Source organism: Camelus ferus, chromosome 4, assembly GCF_009834535.1.
Source record: "Camelus ferus isolate YT-003-E chromosome 4, BCGSAC_Cfer_1.0, whole genome shotgun sequence".
NCBI lineage: Eukaryota > Metazoa > Chordata > Mammalia > Artiodactyla > Camelidae > Camelus > Camelus ferus.
The window spans coordinates 46,696,346-46,714,903 of NC_045699.1; the positions used below are offsets into that span (position 1 = coordinate 46,696,346).

Genomic DNA, 18,558 nt, shown 5'->3' on the forward strand with positions numbered 1-18,558 from the left:
TGCAGTTGAATGGCAGACTTGGTCCAGGATCTTTGGAATAAATATTCAGAATGCAGAGCACTTCCTGAGAATTCCAAAGGCACTGACCTGACCTTTGTACCCTTCCACGTTTTCCTCTTAGAATTAACGTCCCAGTTGGTTTTTGTAGATAAGGGGACAGTGACATCCATAAACAGACTGCAGAGCCTCTGGATTGGATTTATTCATTCATTTATTCATCTATCGACTTATATACTCATCCAACTCACGTCCATTCCCTAAGTTTCCTGTACTGGGCACTGGGGAGACATGCAGAGAGCCAGCAGGGAGCATGGCCACTGCTGTAATGGGGGTCTGTACAAAGCCAGTGGGAGCAACCCCTGAGCCTGCCTTGAGGTCAGGGAGGGTGGGTGTGTCTCTAAGAGGAGGGGGTGTTAGGCTGCTTGCTTTCCTTCCTCCCCTCCCCTTTCCATACTAGCCCCCCAAAGGAGAGACACTCCAGTGTTGGTTGGGCCACAGTTCCAGCGGGTGGTAGGTTCAGCGTGCTGGGTGAAGGGTCTAAGTTTGACACTACATGGGGCAATGTCTTGAGATGCTTTTTGCTGCCACGGCCCTGTGGAGATGGTGTAGGGCCCGGGTAGCTCTGGCTTGGGAGGAGGCTTGGTCAAGCAAGAGTGGCTCTTGCTTTAAACACTCTATTTTCTATGTGGCAAGGTTGGCTGGGTCTAAAAGGACCCGTGCCATCCCCACCCCTAATCCTCTGCCATCCTGGAAACTGGGATGGGCGCCCAGGCAGTTCTGCTCCGACCTTTGCAGCAAACACGCTTTCTCTCGCTCTGCCTCTAATGCTTCTGTGCCTGCTTCTTCTTGCTGCTGGCGTGCCCAGGACCGCTCTTCCTCATCAGCGGAGTGGTAAGATCTGAATATCAGGTGTGGGCATAGGGAGACACAGAGGAGGGGTTGCTCTGCTTGCTTTGGCACCACGGCCCTGGCTGCTTCCAGCTCTGTTGAAGGGGGACTTCCGTGTAGTCCAGCCTGGCTCCCCAGGGGCCAGCATTGAAGTTTGGGGTCAAATCCTTGAGTGGCCCCTCACCCTGGCCTTTTCTGATGCATACCTCCTCGGAAGCCTCCTGAGCTAGTAGATGGCCCTGATGAGGACAGGATTTGGGGCAGGATCCTGTGTCCCTGCCACCGGTCTCCACATCTCCCCCATTTCCCAGCAACTGAGATGACTTTCCCTGATCAAGTAAGTGTTTGCACAGGAGCATGGAGTTTGGAGCACATGGAGACTCAGGCCCTGGTGTTGAGAGAGGCCTCCACTATTCATGCTCTCATGTCTTTCCCAAATTCAGATGTTTTAATAAGAAGCAGGATTCTGAGTAGGAACAGATCTCAAGTCAAGTTGTTAGGAAAGCAAGCCACCAAATAGATTTGGAACCAGAGGTTCCCAGAGGGGAGCCACATGCTGGGCTGGTTCCTGCAGGATGGAGAGTGGGAGCTGACCTGGCAGCAGCGGGAGCCCTGGGGGTACGTGCAGGACCCTGGCCTGTGCTTTCAGACAGTAACTCTGATGGTGCCTGGAGGGAACAGTCCAGAGAACATTTAGTCACTTAGGAGGCTTTTGTAATAATACTCTAGCTAAAGGTTACATTGGGGCAGTGGGGTTGGAGGGGCGGGATGGAGGCCAGAGAAATCATGGCGGTGGGACTTTGAGGCCCTAGTGAGCCTCTGGAAAAGGAGGCAAGGTGGAGGCCCGACCTCATCGAAAGGTTCTCTGAATTGCAGGGCGAGAAGGGAGAGCCAGGTGCCATCCTGACGGGGGATGTTCCTCTGGAAAGGCTGAGGGGCAAAAAGGTAATGATGTCACCAGACCCTGAAGACGCACTTCTGCCTCAGAGTCCCATCATTGTTTCTGCTCCAGACTATTTCTCTGAGTGACAAGTCTATGTCTCCCTGTTTCAGGGTGAACCTGGAGCGCACGGAGCCCCAGGACCGATGGTAAGCCAGTGTCTCTCAGCTGCGTCCAGACTGGGGTTTGAAGCATTTATCATACTTTGGCTCAACTAGATTGAGTTGTTCCAGTCATGAAAATAAAAAGGATGTGGCCAAATGTGCGTGTGTCAGGGTAGACTAACTGCAATTAAATGAAGTGGTCTAGTGCAACAGCGGCTTAGTTCTCACTCTTGCAAAATCCACTGTGGTTGTTCCCAGCTGGGCATCTCCCCTCCAAGCAGTGACTCAGGGACCCAGGGTGCTTGTATCCTGTGACTCTGCCATCTTGTGGACTCATGGCTGCACTGGCAGCCTCCAGCTCTCAGGTTGGGGAGGGGAAGAGACCACGGAGGGTGATGAACTTCATTTGGGGCACATTCTACTGGCGCGACCTCAGATGCCTGGTAGGGTGTGGCAGGGTTGGGGGAAGGTCTCAGAAAGATGGTTCAGCTGTGTGTCCAGGAAGGCGAGGAGAAGCAGACGGTGGTGAGCACTCACAGTTACACTACAGGTCTTGCCAGCTAAAGATTTCCAGGGAACCTGGGCTTTTTGGATTCTTGTCCTGGATCTGCTGTTCATTTGCTGTAAGGTTCCTGAACAAGTCCTCATCTCTCTCTGGGCTTCTGTATTCCCATCTGTAAGTGGGGGTATTAATGAGTACGAGGTGGCATGATAGGGCCCTGCTTGCCTTACTGCTCCAGGAATCTGTAGCACATTTGGGCTGCTAAACAGTTTTTAAGCTACCAGCTCTCTCCCCAATGAGTCCTAAACTTCCCTGTCATATATTTCTCCCCAAAGAACAAAGAAGATTGAGTTGTAGAACTTCCACTGGGGGTCAGACACTGTACTGATGCTTCAACACAGGTCATCTCATTTCACTTTTACCACCCAGAAAGGTGAATGTCAGAGCCTCCATTTTATAGACCAGGAAACTGAGGTCAAAGAGGTTAAGTGACTTGCCCACTGCCGCATAGCTTGTTAGTGGCACAGTGGGGATTTGAACCCAGCCTATCAGACTCTGTGTCCAGGTTTTTCCCTGCAAACCTCACTGCCTCCAGTTAACGCCTTCATTCTTCTGAAATATTTTAGGCTGGAGAATTGTACATTGGGGTCTGAATATGGGGTTTGTTTAAAGCTGGAGCTCAGGCCTGGGGAGAAAGGACCTCACATTGATCTAACAGGCACGTGTCCTTGACGAATGGTCCATAACCTCCAAGGTACATCTTCAAAGCATCATCTAAGTCCTTTGGTCTCTTAAGTCAGGCAGAATGGATGCCCTGGAGAGATGTCCCTGGCCCTAGCTGAAGGCTAAGGCAGCATGGGAGAGTCTTGTGTTAACCAGTGGTCAGCCACTTACTAACCTCCAGTATGGTGGGAAATACTCATTGTTAGAAGTGGTGGGGAGCAGGTTGCTGCAGACAGCCAGGGTATTCGTTCCCCACCAAAGCCCAGCTGTGCATAGCTTGCCAAGCATGGAGAGTAGGGGGCACCTTCTTCTAATTTGCATAAAGTACCATATGGGCTGTCCGTTTCCCTCATGCCAGTATAGCTTACGACTCCTTTACAAATTCAGTGGAACCTCCTTACTCAAAGCATGGCCCATGGACCAGCATCATGGGCATCACCTGGGAGCTTGCTGCTAAAGCCAAGCTTAGGCCCCACCCTAGATCTACTATAGCTGCACTTTGACAAGATCCAGGTGAGTCCTATGCACACTGATTGAGAAGCCCTGCACTGGTACATACCACCGTGTGGCCTCTGCCCTGTTAACTCTGTGCTTTTCTTTTCCTAAGAGTAACCTGTGTGGGGTGCTTCACATAGAGAGCCCATCTCAACAGTTTTTATTTGCCATTTTTCAGGGCATGTTATGTATGTTATATGTGTTAATGGCACCAGGAAGAAAGGACTTGACAGGCCCAAGGCTGAAACCAGTGGTTCCCCTGGGAGACAGGACAGATCCAGCTACAGGAAAGGGAGGGTGTAGACTGGAGGCTGAGCTTGTTCGGGGAACAAGTAGTGCACTGTTTGCATCCCAGACACTGGAGGGCAGGAGGGTTCCTGCAGGTGGTTGGAACAGCAGCTGTGGGAGCATGTGGACACAGAAAGCTAGCACCACAACGGGGTCCATGGGTTAGGGACTCATCTGGAGAAGTGGGGTGTCAGGCCAAGACTCTGGAGCAAGGCAGGAACCAAATCCTGGAGCAGGTTATCTGGCCAGGCTGGCATGAGGGGCAAGGCAGGGCTGCATTATTCCAACGGGGGACATGGAGAGTCCTGGGACATAAGACCTAGGGTGAAGTTCTTTGTTCTGAGCTGGCCCTGCACATGGCTACCTGGGAGCTGAGGCCCCGAGCTGACCTCTTATTCTTTCATTAGCCCTGACTGGCTGAGAGGGTTGGGTCCAGAGTCTGAGACGGAGTAGAGCCTGCAGGAGGGGCTGAGCAAGTGGGTCCAGGTGTGAGCAGAGATGTGGGGGAGGGGGAGGAGCCAGGTAGGTGGACACTTCATGACTGCTCCTTGCCCTCCGTTGTCCTATCCATGGTTCATTGTCACCACTGCCCACAGAGACAGGCTGGATGGACATGCCCCATCACCCTGGCCCTTGAATTTCTGTTCTTTCTTTTTAAATTGAAATACATATGACATACAGCATTGTGTACATTTAAGATGGGCATGTTGATTTGATACATTTATGTATTATGATTGCCGTCACAGAGATAGCTCTTTCACATCTCATAATTATCATTTCCTTTTTGTTGTTGGAATAAATAAGATCTAGGCTCTTAGCGAGTTTGATGATTATATGCTACCTATACAGTGTTGTCCATATTCACTATACTGTACATTAGATCTCCAGAACCCAGCTGTCTACTAGTTGCAGATTCGTACCTTAAACCACACCTCTCCTGTTCCCCCTACCCTCCTGCCCCTGGTAACTACCATTTTACTCTCTGGTTTTACAAGTTTGGATTTTTTAGATTCCAGACATAAGTAACATCATACAGAATTTTTCTCTTTCTAATCTGGTATTTGCTTTGCCTCCAGGGGCCCAAAGGACCACCAGGACACAAAGGAGAATTTGGCCTCCCTGGACGACCTGTAGGTGTCAGGGTTCCTCAGACTGCAGGGGAGGGAGGACACGTGTGCCAGGCTGGCCTGTGGGCAGTGGGTTTACTAAGGCATCTCTCATGGGTTTCAGGGTCGCCCAGGACTGAATGGCCTTAAAGGTGCCAAAGGAGATCGAGGGGTCATGATGCCGGTGAGTGCCACACCTGCACCCCAGCCCCACGCCGCCCAGAGGCTGGTGTCCAGAGGAGGGGTGGGCAAGTGCCAGGTCCAGTGAGCAGGGCTCATGGGCGGAATGCTCAGTAATCTTCCTCCAAAGATCCTCCAACCCAACCGTGTCCTCCAGCTCGCTCTCAGGAGGTCCCTACCACCAAATCCACCTTAGTGGAGATAGGCTTCCTCATCCAGCCCAAGAGGGAGGGTGGGAGAACAATCTGGCATCCTCAAGATGCCTGGTTGCAAATCCCAGGTCTTCTGACTTGGGTAATATCCCGTCTTCCCTGATTACTCAGTCCCGGGCCCAACACATCGTTTGGGCCTCGGTAAGCATTCATGAGAGAATATTGAAGATAGGTGAGCAGCTCAGGCAGGGCCTTACAAGATATCAAACACTGGAACATCAGCAGCAGGGTCCAGCATCTGAAAAAAGGGAGCTAATGTTTATTGAGCACTTACTGTGTACCAGACACTCTACAAAGTGCTTTTGAGGACAGGATCTGAGTCTTGATAATAACTCTCCTGAGAGACACTCTGTGGGGTCTTTGTTTTACACAAAAGGAAACTGGGGCCGGTAGAAGTTAGAAGGTCCCCCATTAACTAGTTGCAATGCAGCTATAAGTGTGTTGCTGCTTCTGTTCGCACCACACGGTCTCCACCTTGTATGCCCAGAAAAGCAGCTGTATGGAGTCACTGGGGACTGACTCATGCTTGCCAGGCCCGCTGGGGCCGCAGGTGCAGCAGATGCTGATGTCGCCACTTGAGTGATCACATGGAGCTTCTGCGCCGGCTAAATGCCTCTCACCTGCGGTCAGAGCCTCACTACCACCCCCTTCTGTTGCTTGGGCTCCAGGCTGGGTGGAGAAAGAAAACATTACAGTGTCAAGACCAGGCTGACCTGGCTTGGAAAGTGACTCTGCCATCCATGCAAGGGATGCGCCAAGTGGAGGTGGTGGGCTCCATGTCTGCTGAGCACGGCTCTGGGAGTCAGAATCTGGCTTCCAGTCTCTGTTCTGCAGTGATTTGCTGTGTGGCCTTGAGCAGGTCACATCCCTGCTCTGGCCTTCGTTATCTTCACATGTAAAACAGCAGTAATACTTGCTCTGCCGTTGTGACGATGCAGCGAGGCCGGGAATGTCGACGTGCCTACTGTGGGAAGAGTTAGCTGCCTTTAGAGGACCCTCTTTCCTCGTCATGTCTCCACACCGTGGGGACGGGTCCTGCAGCTGCCTCTGCGCTGACAGCAACCTGAACTCAGGAGCGGCCTTTTTTTCCCCTCTTCAGGGCCCACCTGGCTTACCTGGTCCTCCAGGCCCCCCAGGACCACCTGGAGCTGTGATCAACATCAAAGGAGTAAGTTGGGGGAGGGGAGGGAGAGGGAGGGACCATCGCAGGGGAGCGGGGAATGGCCCCAGAGTGGCCTAAGCTGGCATCCGTCGGGTGTCCTGATTCCCTTTCCTCTTGTTCTCACTTCCCACAGGCCATCTTTCCGATACCAGTCCGGCCACACTGCAAAACTCTAGTAAGTAGCTTTATTTGAAGAGTTACTGCCTTAAAGAGCAGACTTTGGCATAAAAAGCAACTCAGAGAAGATATTTTTGTCTTGAGCCCCTTCCATCCATCAGTGTCCTCTTTGATGTCTTCTATCGCCTACATATGGACCCTTAAGTGACTTGAGGCTTCTAGATAGCAGACCGCGGTACTGAAACACACAGGGTGTTCTAAGGGCACACATTCTGACAGTGTTTCTTTTAATGCAGTCAAAAGTGGTGTCTTTTGTTAGCTTCCTGTTAGCATGTTAGCTTCATGCTTGGAGTGATATAAAAAGGGGGGAAATAGACCCCTTAAAATACAGGTGAGTGTGAAAAAGCAATTCCAACCGGTGCTCTTTGCACTGGGAGCTGTGGGCTAAAATCTGTAACTGTCCTTTCTCAATTACCGTATTACTGCACAGCACACAACCCTGAGACGAGGGGCTTTCTCTCCCCTTTATAATGAGGAAACAAACTGTGACTCAGACAAGCTCACTGACCTAAGGACATGTGACTGAAGGAGCTGGGACTGTCACACACGTCCCCTGACCACCAGGCAGCAGGTACAGGTACCGTGACCCCAAGGGGGTCAGGCCTGTGCCTGGTCGCCCAGCTAGTCAGTGGCACTGTCCCTGAGGTCTCATCCATATTAGAGACCTATTTTCCCGTGGAAACCCAGGGAGGGCGGGTCTCTCCCCGTGCACAGGCATTAGTCACGGAATTGTGCATAATCATTCTCCCATTCATTCGACAAATATTTATTGAGGACTTGCCAAGTGCCAAGTACTCTGTGAGGCCCTGGGAACACAGGGGTGGACTAGACAGGCGTGGCCCTCCATTCTCGGGAGCTTGCAAATTATAATTTAGAAAGATTCCTTGAAGTGGGTTCGTAATTGATGTCTGTTAGGGGTGGTGATGGGGCTTGGGTCAGAGGCTTTAAAATGACGCAGTTCGGCTGAGTGTTTGCCCAGACATCTGTCCATGTCTAAACTTTGAGACAGCCAAGTCTGCAGCCCAGAGCCTGGGAGTTCTGGCCTGGAAGGCAGAGGACAGGACCCACCTGTGTAAGGTGATCAAGGGGCCTGCTGGCTCCCAGAACTACGTGAGGACAGCAGCTGCCCAGGTCATGTTTACATCAGTGGCCTGAAGGGAAACCTAAAATGTCAGTGCTGGAGGGACCCTCCAGGGAGATGGCTGCCTCCCACCATGGAGAAGGGGAGACTGCAGCCCAGAGAGGCAAGGTCCCACCATGAGTTAGTGCCCCAAGCCCCTCCCAGCAAACACGATTTCAGGCTTCAAATGACCTAACCACAGGGCAGCACTTGAAAAACTCAAGACTGTTGTAAAAATGCTACTGCAATTACTGCAACCTGTGCTAGGACCCTTTGCAGTGACCGCGGCCTTTGGGGCTCAGGAAGCTACTTAGAAGAAACCAAAGATGAGCTGAGAGCATTTTGGGTTTTGATTTCACGTTGCCTGGCTGGACACTGTGCGAGCTGGGGTGTGGACATTTCTTGACCAGCCCCTAAATCTGACACTTGAAACAAAAATACTTCCTCTCACATCCAGTATTTCACAAGCCCCTTCTAATTTCAGCCCCTTTCTGATACCTTAATTTACAGCTCACCCTGAGGTAGAGGAATTTTATCAGCATAGCTGTAAGATATCAGCTTGGCACTGCTGCCTTTATCCTTAACTTAGAAATGTCTTTCCTGGAAGATCCCTGTCCCCTCTCCCCATCTTCTCTTGGTGACCCTGGAGCAGCTTGTGACCCTCCACCCAAAACATGGGAGGATCTGATGTCAGAGGGGTCATTTTGATTCTGCGTATTAACTGAGAAAGAGATGATGGTGGATTACTAAAAGCAGGGTGGCAGGTGGCCCTGTTTTAATAAAGAAAAAAAAAGAAATGCAGGGATCTGGGGATGGACTGCGAAGGAACCTTATCTTGAACAGCTTGGATTCCAGACCCCTGCACTTAATGGGAAGTCCAGAATCACCCCCAAATCTAATGATAACCCCCACTTATTAATTATTACCACCATTGACTCCTGTGTGCTCGTCTTTGATTACACGCAGTAGCAAAGCTAATGGCTGGCCCAGCTTTGTGGCTTGGGTACATCACTTGCCCAAATGCTTGACCTCTCACTTGTATCAATCCTGATCGATCAGGATGGAGGCCAAGAGTGCTCGAGTGTGGCCAGGCCAACACTGCCATGGCTTGTCATCTTAAAGCTTTGGGCTTTCCCTCCACAGAGTTGTTTGGCCAGCAGGTCTCACCTCAGCTCAGCTACTTGCTGGGACCCCCAACTGAAGGCCTTGCATTGAGGGATGCTGAGGAGCTCAGGGGGCTCCCAAAGGGGGGCCAAAAGGAGGCTCCAGCACCCAGGGAACGCCTGACTCCATGACCTCGCCCCTCCTGCCACGGGCCCCCTGGGACAGGGACTGTGGCTCCCTGGGCATGCAAATGCCAGAGCGGGGTTTGCAGTGTTTGACCTTGGCTTTCTCTCTCTCTCCAGGTTGGTACCACGCATCCCGGGAATTCAGAACTCATCACCTTTCATGGTACACATGTCCTCTTGCCCTTATGTTTCTCTGGGACGTTTCCTGAGCCTCACAGCTCTGCAGAAGGTGGTCTCCACTTGCCTGGTGCTGGGTGTAGACTAGGTGGTCAGGAAGATCTGTCTGCATGTGGTGGGAGGGGTGTTAGCTGAACCAAGGAAGCAGGACCGGGCACCTCTGTTTGGTTGCGTCTCCCCTCTGCCTGTTCCACATGTCTTAGCTGAGCCTCCTAGCTAGCAGGAAGCACTCCACTTTCCCACTCGTGTGTTAGTTTGTGCATAACATATCCCAGATAGTGTCTCCTCGCTTGGTGCTGCCCGCTCTCTGGGCTGAGACACATGGATCCCCTGCTCTTCCTGCCACCTAGGCCCTTAGATTCTGCTGGGTTAAACTGCTAAAAAGTTGTTACTATGCAATATACCAAGAGCTAATGCAGGGGAGGCCATGGGAGCTCAGAAGGCCTTGGCTTCAAAGTGTTCCTGGACCAGCAGCATCAGCATCTCCGGGAAGCTTGTTGGAAATGCAGAATCTCGGGCCATGTCCCAGACCCGCTGGGTCAGAAGCTGCGTTTTCACAAGCTCCCTGCTGAGGTGTACACACTGTACAGTGTGAGACACGCCGGCCCTGAGTGTCTGATCAGTAAACATCAGCCTGATCTCGGCCTGATCTACCACACATCAGGTGGGGATAGGCCAGGAGATAGGAGCCCGCAGGTAAGCAGTGATGTTGGTCCCCCATCCCCACACGCCCTGTCACACCATGTGTGCCCCTTTGATTGAGAAGTCTGAACACTGGCAGTTTATACAGGGAAAGGCCTTTTCTCCCCCCAGTACTGACCTCTGGCTTGGCTGTGTCACCCCCAGCCTGCCAGGTGGTGGTGTCCCTGATGGTATGTGGCTTCATAGTTTTTGGGTCACTTTTAGTTACAATGTCCGGGCTGTCCCCAAACTCCACCCTCAGACCCCACCCAATGTAAGACTCTCCCTTCCCCTGGTGCAAGGTGGACCTCAGGGTGAGGGGGTGGAGCTGGACTTGCTCTCTCAGATCCCCAGTGTTTCCCCTTCCCTGTGGGTCCCTCTGAGGGGAGAGAGAGGGAACAGACCTTTCTAGACTCCATGACCCCCATTGTCATCCTACTTGCTTGTGAGCCGTTCTTCCTGCTCCCTGGGGTGAGCAGCCACATGGAGGGTGGTGAGCTCGCCGTCCTCTCCTCTGGGCCTCACCACAGTCTGTGGTCTCACTGTGGGTGGGTGGAGGCCCCTCAGGCCTGGCTGTCCAGGTCCCAGCTCTGGCAGCTCCCCCAGCATCCACGAGGCCTTGCCAGGTGCTACTGCATCTTCCGCTGACCCCCATGCCTCTGATGCTTACGTTCCTTCCCCCATGCTGGGGAACTGCATCTCTAGGCACATGTTGGTTGGTTGATCTCTCTCAGGAACCAGGAATTCAAAGATCTAGTGTCCACCCACTCACCCAGGTAGGGAAAGGGGATGGCTTCCCTTCCCAGACTCTGTACTCCCAGGAGCCCCACTCTGAGTCCTTCTCCCAGATAAAGAGTTGGGGGAGAAGGGAGGGCGGCAGTGAGGCCAGTTCTGTAAAAACGGTGCTACTCCCAAGTCCTATGGGGAGTACTGCACTGTTGGCATCCTTCCAACTTTGCAAGTGGCATACTTAGCATTCTTAGTTATCCTCTGCAGCACTCCTGGGAGATTCCTCTCCTCCCCTGACACCACCGTGCTGCACAGGCCTAGGTGAGATGGGACGGGGAGCTTGACTTGGTGTTGAGTCTCAAGCCACATGAGTGAAGCTGTCGGAGAAAGAGTTAACTGTAGCCTCTGACGGGTTCCCATGGTGCTTCTGGTACCTTGAGGGCAGTACTTAGTCCGCCCTGCCTCATGCTGCCTCACTGTGTCTGTCTCCTTGAGAGCTTTTCAAGGTCAGGAATTGTGTCTGCTGCGTCTGCCTCTGCCCTCGCCATCACATAGCAAAGGACTGTATACCCTCAACAGGCCTTTGTTGGGTGAGAACATGGCTCAAGGGGCTCAGTTTGAAAACTTGGCTCAAAAATGTTTTATATGGAATGCAGGTGATTTTCCACTATCTTTTTTTTTTTTTTTTTTAATGTGTGTGCATTTGGTGACAGGTGTTAAAGGAGAGAAAGGATCCTGGGGTCTTCCCGGCTCAAAAGGAGAAAAAGGCGTCCAGGGGGCCCAGGGACCACCAGGTATCCCAACTCTTGTTCTGGGTCTTGCCCTTGATTTTCGTTTCTGAGAAACCCAACTGAGCCAGTAAGTAAGGCTAATAATTAAATTCCCGCCCTGCCCGCAAGCTCCATGGAGTTTAGAGAGAGCCAGTCATGGGTGACACATGTTCAAGTTGGAATATTGTCAAGAGAGGCCAGAGGTTCCAGTCCTTCCAGCTCCACATGCAGAGCAAAGCCCAGAGAGGGCCAGGGGCGTGCTCAAGTCTCGGGATCCAGACTGTAGGGCTCGTTTCTGAGTCCAGTGCCCCCTCTGTCAGCTAAACCCATGTGGGGTCACTTCTGCTGGGAACTCGGCATGGTTGCCGGCTTGAAGGCTTTTGTGTTTGACTGTCTGAGATTGACTGTGCGTGTTACAAAACGTTTCTTTTTTAGGCCCTCCTGTGGATCCCACTTACCTGAGACATTTTCTGAACAGCTTGAAGGTAGGCATTTCTCAGCTTTTGGCCTGTGCTTCTGTGTTCTCGGGCTTGTGTCAGAGACTGGTTTGTCCAACTCTTACGGAATGTTCTCTGTTTCCAGTGGGAGAATGAAGACAGGGAGTTCAAAGGAGTAAAGGGAGACTCTAACAGCGGCTTCTCCGTGTCAGGGCCTCCGGGCCTGCCAGGAAGCCCAGGCCTGGTGGTGAGTAGTGACCCCTCCATGTTCTCTTCCTTGATGAGTCATGGCTTTCCTTGAAGACCCCCAGTGTGACCAGATGGCTGGGGAGCCAGGTCAGTCCCAGCACCACAGCTGGAGGCAGGTCCTTGGGCATGGACGTCTCCCCACCATCGCTGCTAACTGCTGGGGGGCCTGGCTAGGCCCACGGAAGGAAGGGAGCTGGCCAAGTCCATGCGCACGCAGGTGACCTCCAGATCACCAGCTGTGCTGCCTTATTCATGTCAGTGGTGGAACATTCACTCAACACAAAGTTATTGATGGTAAACACATCAGATATTAGTGGCAGAATGGAAAGTGAGGGAGATATTTTTAGGGGAGCTACTTGATTCTTCTGAATTTCATCAGAGAAGGAGCCCTTCCTTAGGCTTGATCTTCTTAGGATGGTAAGTTTCTCCAGGTCACAAAGGAGAAACTCAGATTATGCCTCCGGTGAGGTTATACCCCGATCATCGACCATCAGGGACTGTGAGCAAACTCTGGGCCCAGAGCTTGCCAGGAGCGTAGACCCAGCAAAGCCAGAAGATTGGGGTTCTGTTGCCAGCCCTGCTGCTAATTTGCTTTGAGAGCTTGGGCAAACCCTGGCCCCTCTCCAGGCCTCCAGTTCTCCACCTGTGAAATGCTGAGCCTGGACCAACGATCTGCAGGGACCCCACTGAGTCCAGGCCTCCCTGCGCTTCTCTGCTGTGTCATTTAGCATAGTGACCGGGCCGCTGCTCTTTAGGACTTACACTGCCTGGTGTGTGCCCAGGATGGAGGATAATTGATTTCTTACAAATGTCCTGACAAAAAGAATAGACAGGACTTCTAATGACCAATGGCATTTTCTCTCTTCTGTTACTGTGCACTTGCCTTGACAGGGCCAGAAGGGGGAGACTGTTGTCGGACCCCAGGGACCCCCGGGTGTTCCTGGCCTGCCTGGTCCACCTGGCTTTGGGAGACCTGGTTCCCCTGGGCCACCAGGACCCCCAGGGCCACCAGGACCCCCAGGGCCACCAGGACCTCCAGCTATCCTAGGAGCAGGTCAGTACTGTAGTGGTGCCCAGGGTCACCACATCTGAGTGGCATGTCAGAGCCACACTGTCCGACTGAGGGCTATTTCCTCGATAGAGCCTTCTTTCTTTTCTTTTTAAAAAAATTGAGATATAATTCACATGCCGTGAAATTCACCCATTTAAAGTGTACAGTTCAGTGGTTTTTTAATGTATTCATAAGGCTGTGGAACCATCACCTCTAATTCCAGAACATATTTTTATCACTGCAGAAGGAAACCCTGTACCAATTAGCAGTCACTTCACTTTTCCTCCTCCTCCCAGACCTTGGAACCACTCGTTTACTTTCCATCTCTATGGATTTTCCTATTCTGAACATTTCATGTCCATGGAATCAGGCCATATGTGACCTTTTGTGTCTGACTTCTTTCCCTCAGCATGATGTTCTCACTGTTCCTCCCTATTACAGTGTCTATCAGTGCTTCATTCCTTCTTACGGCTGAATAACATTCCATCATATGGATCTGCCATATTTGTTTATTCATTCATCAGTGGATGGACATCGGAGTTGCTTCCACTTTTCAGTTGCTGTGAATGATGCTCCTCTGAATGTTCGTGTACCAGTTTTTGTGTGGACATCTGTTGTCAGTTCTCTTGGATGTGTAGCTGGGGGTGGAATTTCTGGGTCACAGTCTGTCCGGCAGTTAGCTTTTGGAGGAACTGCCAGGACTGTTTTCCAGAGTGGCTGCAGCATTTTTCATTCCCACTAGCGGTGTACAAATATTCCAATTTCCCCTCATTGTCACCAACATTTGTTATTATTGTATCTTTTTTATTCTAGACATCGTTCATTCATGTGAAGTGATAGCTCGTTGTGGTTTTGGTTCGCATTTCCCTAAAGACTAATTATGTTGAGCATCTTTTCATGTGTGGGTGGAAGCATCATGGCTGCTTTGTCGATGCCTGGACCTTAAGGAACTTGAGGATCAGCACTGATTCTAGCCCTTTGTGTAAAAATTTCTTCACTCCTTGGTATTTCACTACCTCAAATGAATGGGTGAAATAGAAGAAAATCTCCATTTATTGAATACTTAGCAAGTGTCGGGCACTCTGCTGGTCACTCTACTACATTATTTTGCTGGATTCTCACAAAGTCCTTCGAGGAAAATATTAGCATCCCCATTTTACAGATGAGTAAAGTGAGACCCAGAGTTGTTTAGGAACCTTTCCAAGGTCACACAGCTGATAAGTGGCACCAAGGGGATTAGGACTCAGATCAGAGTGGCTCTGAAGCCTGTGTTCTTTCCATGGTGCGCATGTTGGAAATAGCAGTAGCAGCAGTAACAGCCTGAAGGCATCATTCTTGGTTGTTCCGGTTGGCAGGAGCCAGGTGTGGGGAAGTACACCGGGGAAGAGGCCTACAATGTCTGGGGCATCAGGGAGAACTTGGGGCAAGTGACAGAAATGTAACTCAAACTAGCTCACCCAAAAGGGAAACTTACTGGATGTGAAGGAGGCAGTGGGCAATCCATCTATAGGAGGGGCAGACATGCAGTGAGACTTCAGGTACAGCCAGACCCAGGGATTCAGCCCCTGCGAGGTTTGTCTGACCATCTCTTTCTCAGCTTCTTTCCAAAGGCAGCCTCATGCTGCTTCGCTACAGACCACATCCTCTGCATGGCAGGAAATACTGACAACTGATGGCTCCCACTGTCATCCAGAAATTTTGGCCTTCTTTCTCAGTTTTAGTTTGAAAAGTCCTGGGTGGGGTAGTTCTGGGGAAGGACTCTGGTTGACCTGTCTTGGGCCAGATGCCCTACCTTGGACCAGTCTCCTGTGGCCAGGAGGCGGAAACATGTGAGAACGTGACAGCTCCTTCTGGACCTGGATGGTTGTAGAGTGAGGGGAAGATCTCAGGAGAATCCTTACTGGTCCTGTAAGGAAGGAAGTTGCTGGGTGGATAAAACCATAGGTGCTCGTTCAACCTTGAGGGACAAACTTGGAAGTGCAGGAGCCCGAGGGGCATTGCAGGGTGAGAACAGGATGCAGACACTCTTGTCCACAGGAGCCCTAAGCTGGGGGCCCGGGGCTCCTTGCTGCTTTGAAAGGGATGGCCCTTCCCATCCTGTATGGCAGTTCACAGTTTACAGAACACTCCCATACCCATCATCCCATTTGATCTTCACAGCAACCCTGGGAGGGGTGAAATGGATCAGATTAGAAAACTCATTTCATGGATGAAGGCACCGAAGCTCAGAGAGGTTAAGAGACTGGCTGAAGTTCACAAATACTAGGAAGAGACACGGCTGGGGTCCAAATCCAAGTCCTCAGACCCTCTCTCCACTAGACCTTCACCACCTATGTAAGAATTTTCAAGTCCTGTGTCAGAATTGCAGACTCCCTTGCAGTGACCTGAAAAATCTCATGCAGTGATCTGATTTAAAGGGCACTGTGATTCTTTAAAAGCTAAGAACCTCTGGTTGGATGCTATATAATTTGCAAAGTGCATTCCTAGCTAGTATTTGTCTCATATCTCAACACAGCCTAGTGAAGAAGAAATACCTGTTTACGTTTCACAGATGAGGAAGCTGGGGTTCAGAGGGCTTGTTGTTGCCCCAAGTCACACTGCTAAGAATGGACAGATCAGAGACTCGAGTCTCCTGGCTGGAAGGCCAGGGCCCCTACCCTGCTCTCCTACAGCCTGGCACCTTCTCTCCTTCTTTCTGAGTCTGCTTCCTCTGTTCAGTAATGTCCTCCTCATCTCTTGGGAGAAGTAAGTTGTATGAGTCAGGGCATTTTGGGATGCAAGTGACAGAAAACTCAACTCAGACTGACTTACACAAACATCAGAAACAATAGGGATTTATTCACTTTTAAAACCGAAAAGGCATGACTTCATCCAGGGCTACGATCAAGAATCTCAGCTCTGCCCTAAAGCCGTCAATGTGGCTGAGTCATATGCTGGGCACAGAGCTCCTAAGATTCGGTTAAAAGGTGCAGTGCTTTACAGCGCTGAGTAGGGTGGTGAACACTCCCCTCTGTGACCAGCTGACCTCAGAGGCATGTTGCAGAGAGTGTGCTTTTTGGTAACTTCTCTTTTCTCCTTTGTCTTAGCTGTGGCCCTTCCAGGTCCACCTGGCCCTCCAGGACAGCCAGGGCTTCCCGGAACCAGAAACCTGGTCAGTATTATTAGCCGGTCTTCATCCTTCTGCTTTGCATGGGTCTCCTTAGAGCTTCAGCTGCAATGTTTAGGGGCTGGCACACCTTCTATGTTGGAGTTAGGCCTCTGTGACAATAGAATGGGTGAAATTCCACAAAAGAAGGTTATCTATCATCTCTTTGAATGACTTATTAACTAAGAAGGTACAGACTACAAAATCATTTATGATTTAAATTGCACCCTTCTAATCCTTAATTGCCTAGAGTTGTATCACATCAAAAGACATAAGCACAAAAGTGTAAACAGTATCCCAGGAGTCCTGTGCTGGTCACATTTCACCTGGGTGATTCAGCCTTCTCCACTCTACCAAAGGATGTTTCTCGCACCTTCGTTGCCCTGCAGATCCCCGGAGCAGGTGTGGCACAGAGGTTATTGTGACTGCGCAGGAAGAGGGGCAAACAACTCCTAAGGATGGCAGGAGTCTTAGGACTGCTCTTTGGTCTTTGCTGGATTTTAGTTGGAGGTTTTGGCTGCCAGATGAAGAACTGTCCAACAATTGATGGAATTTTGATATTTGGTGCCTTTGGGGAATGTCTAAGCCATTTTGATGCAAAAAGTCATTATCTTCAAGGCTAGGTGAAGATTAAGTTTTTAAAATCATTCTCGTTTGAGGAGAAAAAGAATAGCTCCCTTGGCTGGTATTTCTCCGAGACTTGATACTTTTCGATAGATTTTTCCAACTTCTATGTTCTGTGCATGGATAGGCCAAGATGCCTGTCTAATCTTTGGCAGTCTCCTGGTTAGAGAAATGACAGACCCTCCTCCACCATTTTCTGTTGTGTATTTAATATTGGAACTACCCAGCCATGCAAAAAAAAAAAAAAAAAAAAAAAAAAAAAGATTCAAGACCTAAACAGAATCGCTCACTTACTTGCATTTCTTACTCCAAGTGAAAACCAATCTGAAACTCTTTAAGGAGCAGCATGAGTTCATATAACATGTTTAACAGTGTCAGGTCCGCTCGCTGTGCGGCTCACACAAATGGAAGGGGCAAAACTTAATGATGATTTTACCGATACCAACGCCCAACAAAGCCAGCTCTGTTTACAGTTTTTAAATGTCTTCCTTGTTTTACTTTGTTTATTGTGACTAAGATTTGTGTTTCCCAGTAATGCATATTTTTGTTTTCTCAGCAAGAAAGTCTTTTGGTTATTAATGAAGTTATATGTCTAAGTCACAGTCAGCCTCTTCAATGACTGGGAGGGGGTGGCTCATATTTGACTTTACAAAGAGACCAGTTCTTCAAATTGTGTACCGCTCTAACGCTCACTGCAGTGTTGGAATTTAACATTATCTGACAGGTTACAGCTTTGAGCAACATGGATGACATGTTACAGAAAGCGCATTTGGTTATAGAAGGGACGTTCATCTACCTGAGGGACAGCACCGAGTTCTTCATTCGTGTCCGAGATGGTTGGAAAAAGTTACAGGTAATTCTTAAACTCCCTTTAACAAACTGCCTCCAAATACCCCCTAAAAATAACAGTCTATTTCTGTAAATGCCGTTTTTCGCTTTTGAAAATAGGCAAACGATTTGTAGTTGATTTGTCATTTTCTTTTTCTTTCTTTCTTTCTTTTCTTTTCTTTTTTTTTTTTTTTTTTTGGTGTGTCATTTTCAATGTCCTCTTTTCCTTAAAGCTAGGAGAACTGATCCCCATTCCGGATGACAGCCCTCCACCCCCTGCGCTTTCCAGCAATGTGAGTGGTTTCCCTGCTTTACCTCTGGCTCCTTCATTCATCAGCATGTACTGGGTCCCCCTTGGCAACAGTATTAAGCTCTCCAGACTCTAGACAGCCAGCTCTGTGTGGTTCACTGTCTGGCAGAAGCCCAGAAATTACCGAGTGCCAACAGAATGTTCTCACAATAGATGGAGGGAGAACCGGACCTAGAGGCTGGAGACCTGCTGGTCCCACGTTGTGGCTGAATCCTCTTGGGCAAGGGACTTCCCTTCTCTTGGCCTCAGTTTATGTATCTGTGAAGTCATAGTTTGCATAAGCAATCTAGAAGAACCCTTTAATATTTGGCACAGAGACTTCCTTGCCTGATAAGAATACCAGCAACTTACATCGTCTACTTTTTTAACCC

The 18,558-nt window shown here is 50.2% G+C and overlaps 1 protein-coding gene across 1 annotated transcript in view; it reads left to right on the top strand.

Annotated features, from left to right (window-relative positions):
* COL15A1 (collagen type XV alpha 1 chain) overlaps positions 1 to 18,558 on the top strand; it is a 96,628-nt gene that overhangs the window by 71,673 nt on the left and 6,397 nt on the right. Inside the window, 14 exon segments of the mRNA XM_032478063.1 lie at positions 1,765 to 1,833; positions 1,942 to 1,977; positions 5,017 to 5,070; positions 5,171 to 5,230; positions 6,538 to 6,606; positions 6,734 to 6,775; positions 9,304 to 9,349; positions 11,487 to 11,567; positions 11,979 to 12,028; positions 12,126 to 12,227; positions 13,121 to 13,283; positions 16,367 to 16,431; positions 17,774 to 17,902; positions 18,111 to 18,170. Coding sequence (XP_032333954.1) covers positions 1,765 to 1,833; positions 1,942 to 1,977; positions 5,017 to 5,070; positions 5,171 to 5,230; positions 6,538 to 6,606; positions 6,734 to 6,775; positions 9,304 to 9,349; positions 11,487 to 11,567; positions 11,979 to 12,028; positions 12,126 to 12,227; positions 13,121 to 13,283; positions 16,367 to 16,431; positions 17,774 to 17,902; positions 18,111 to 18,170 — 1,026 coding nt within the window.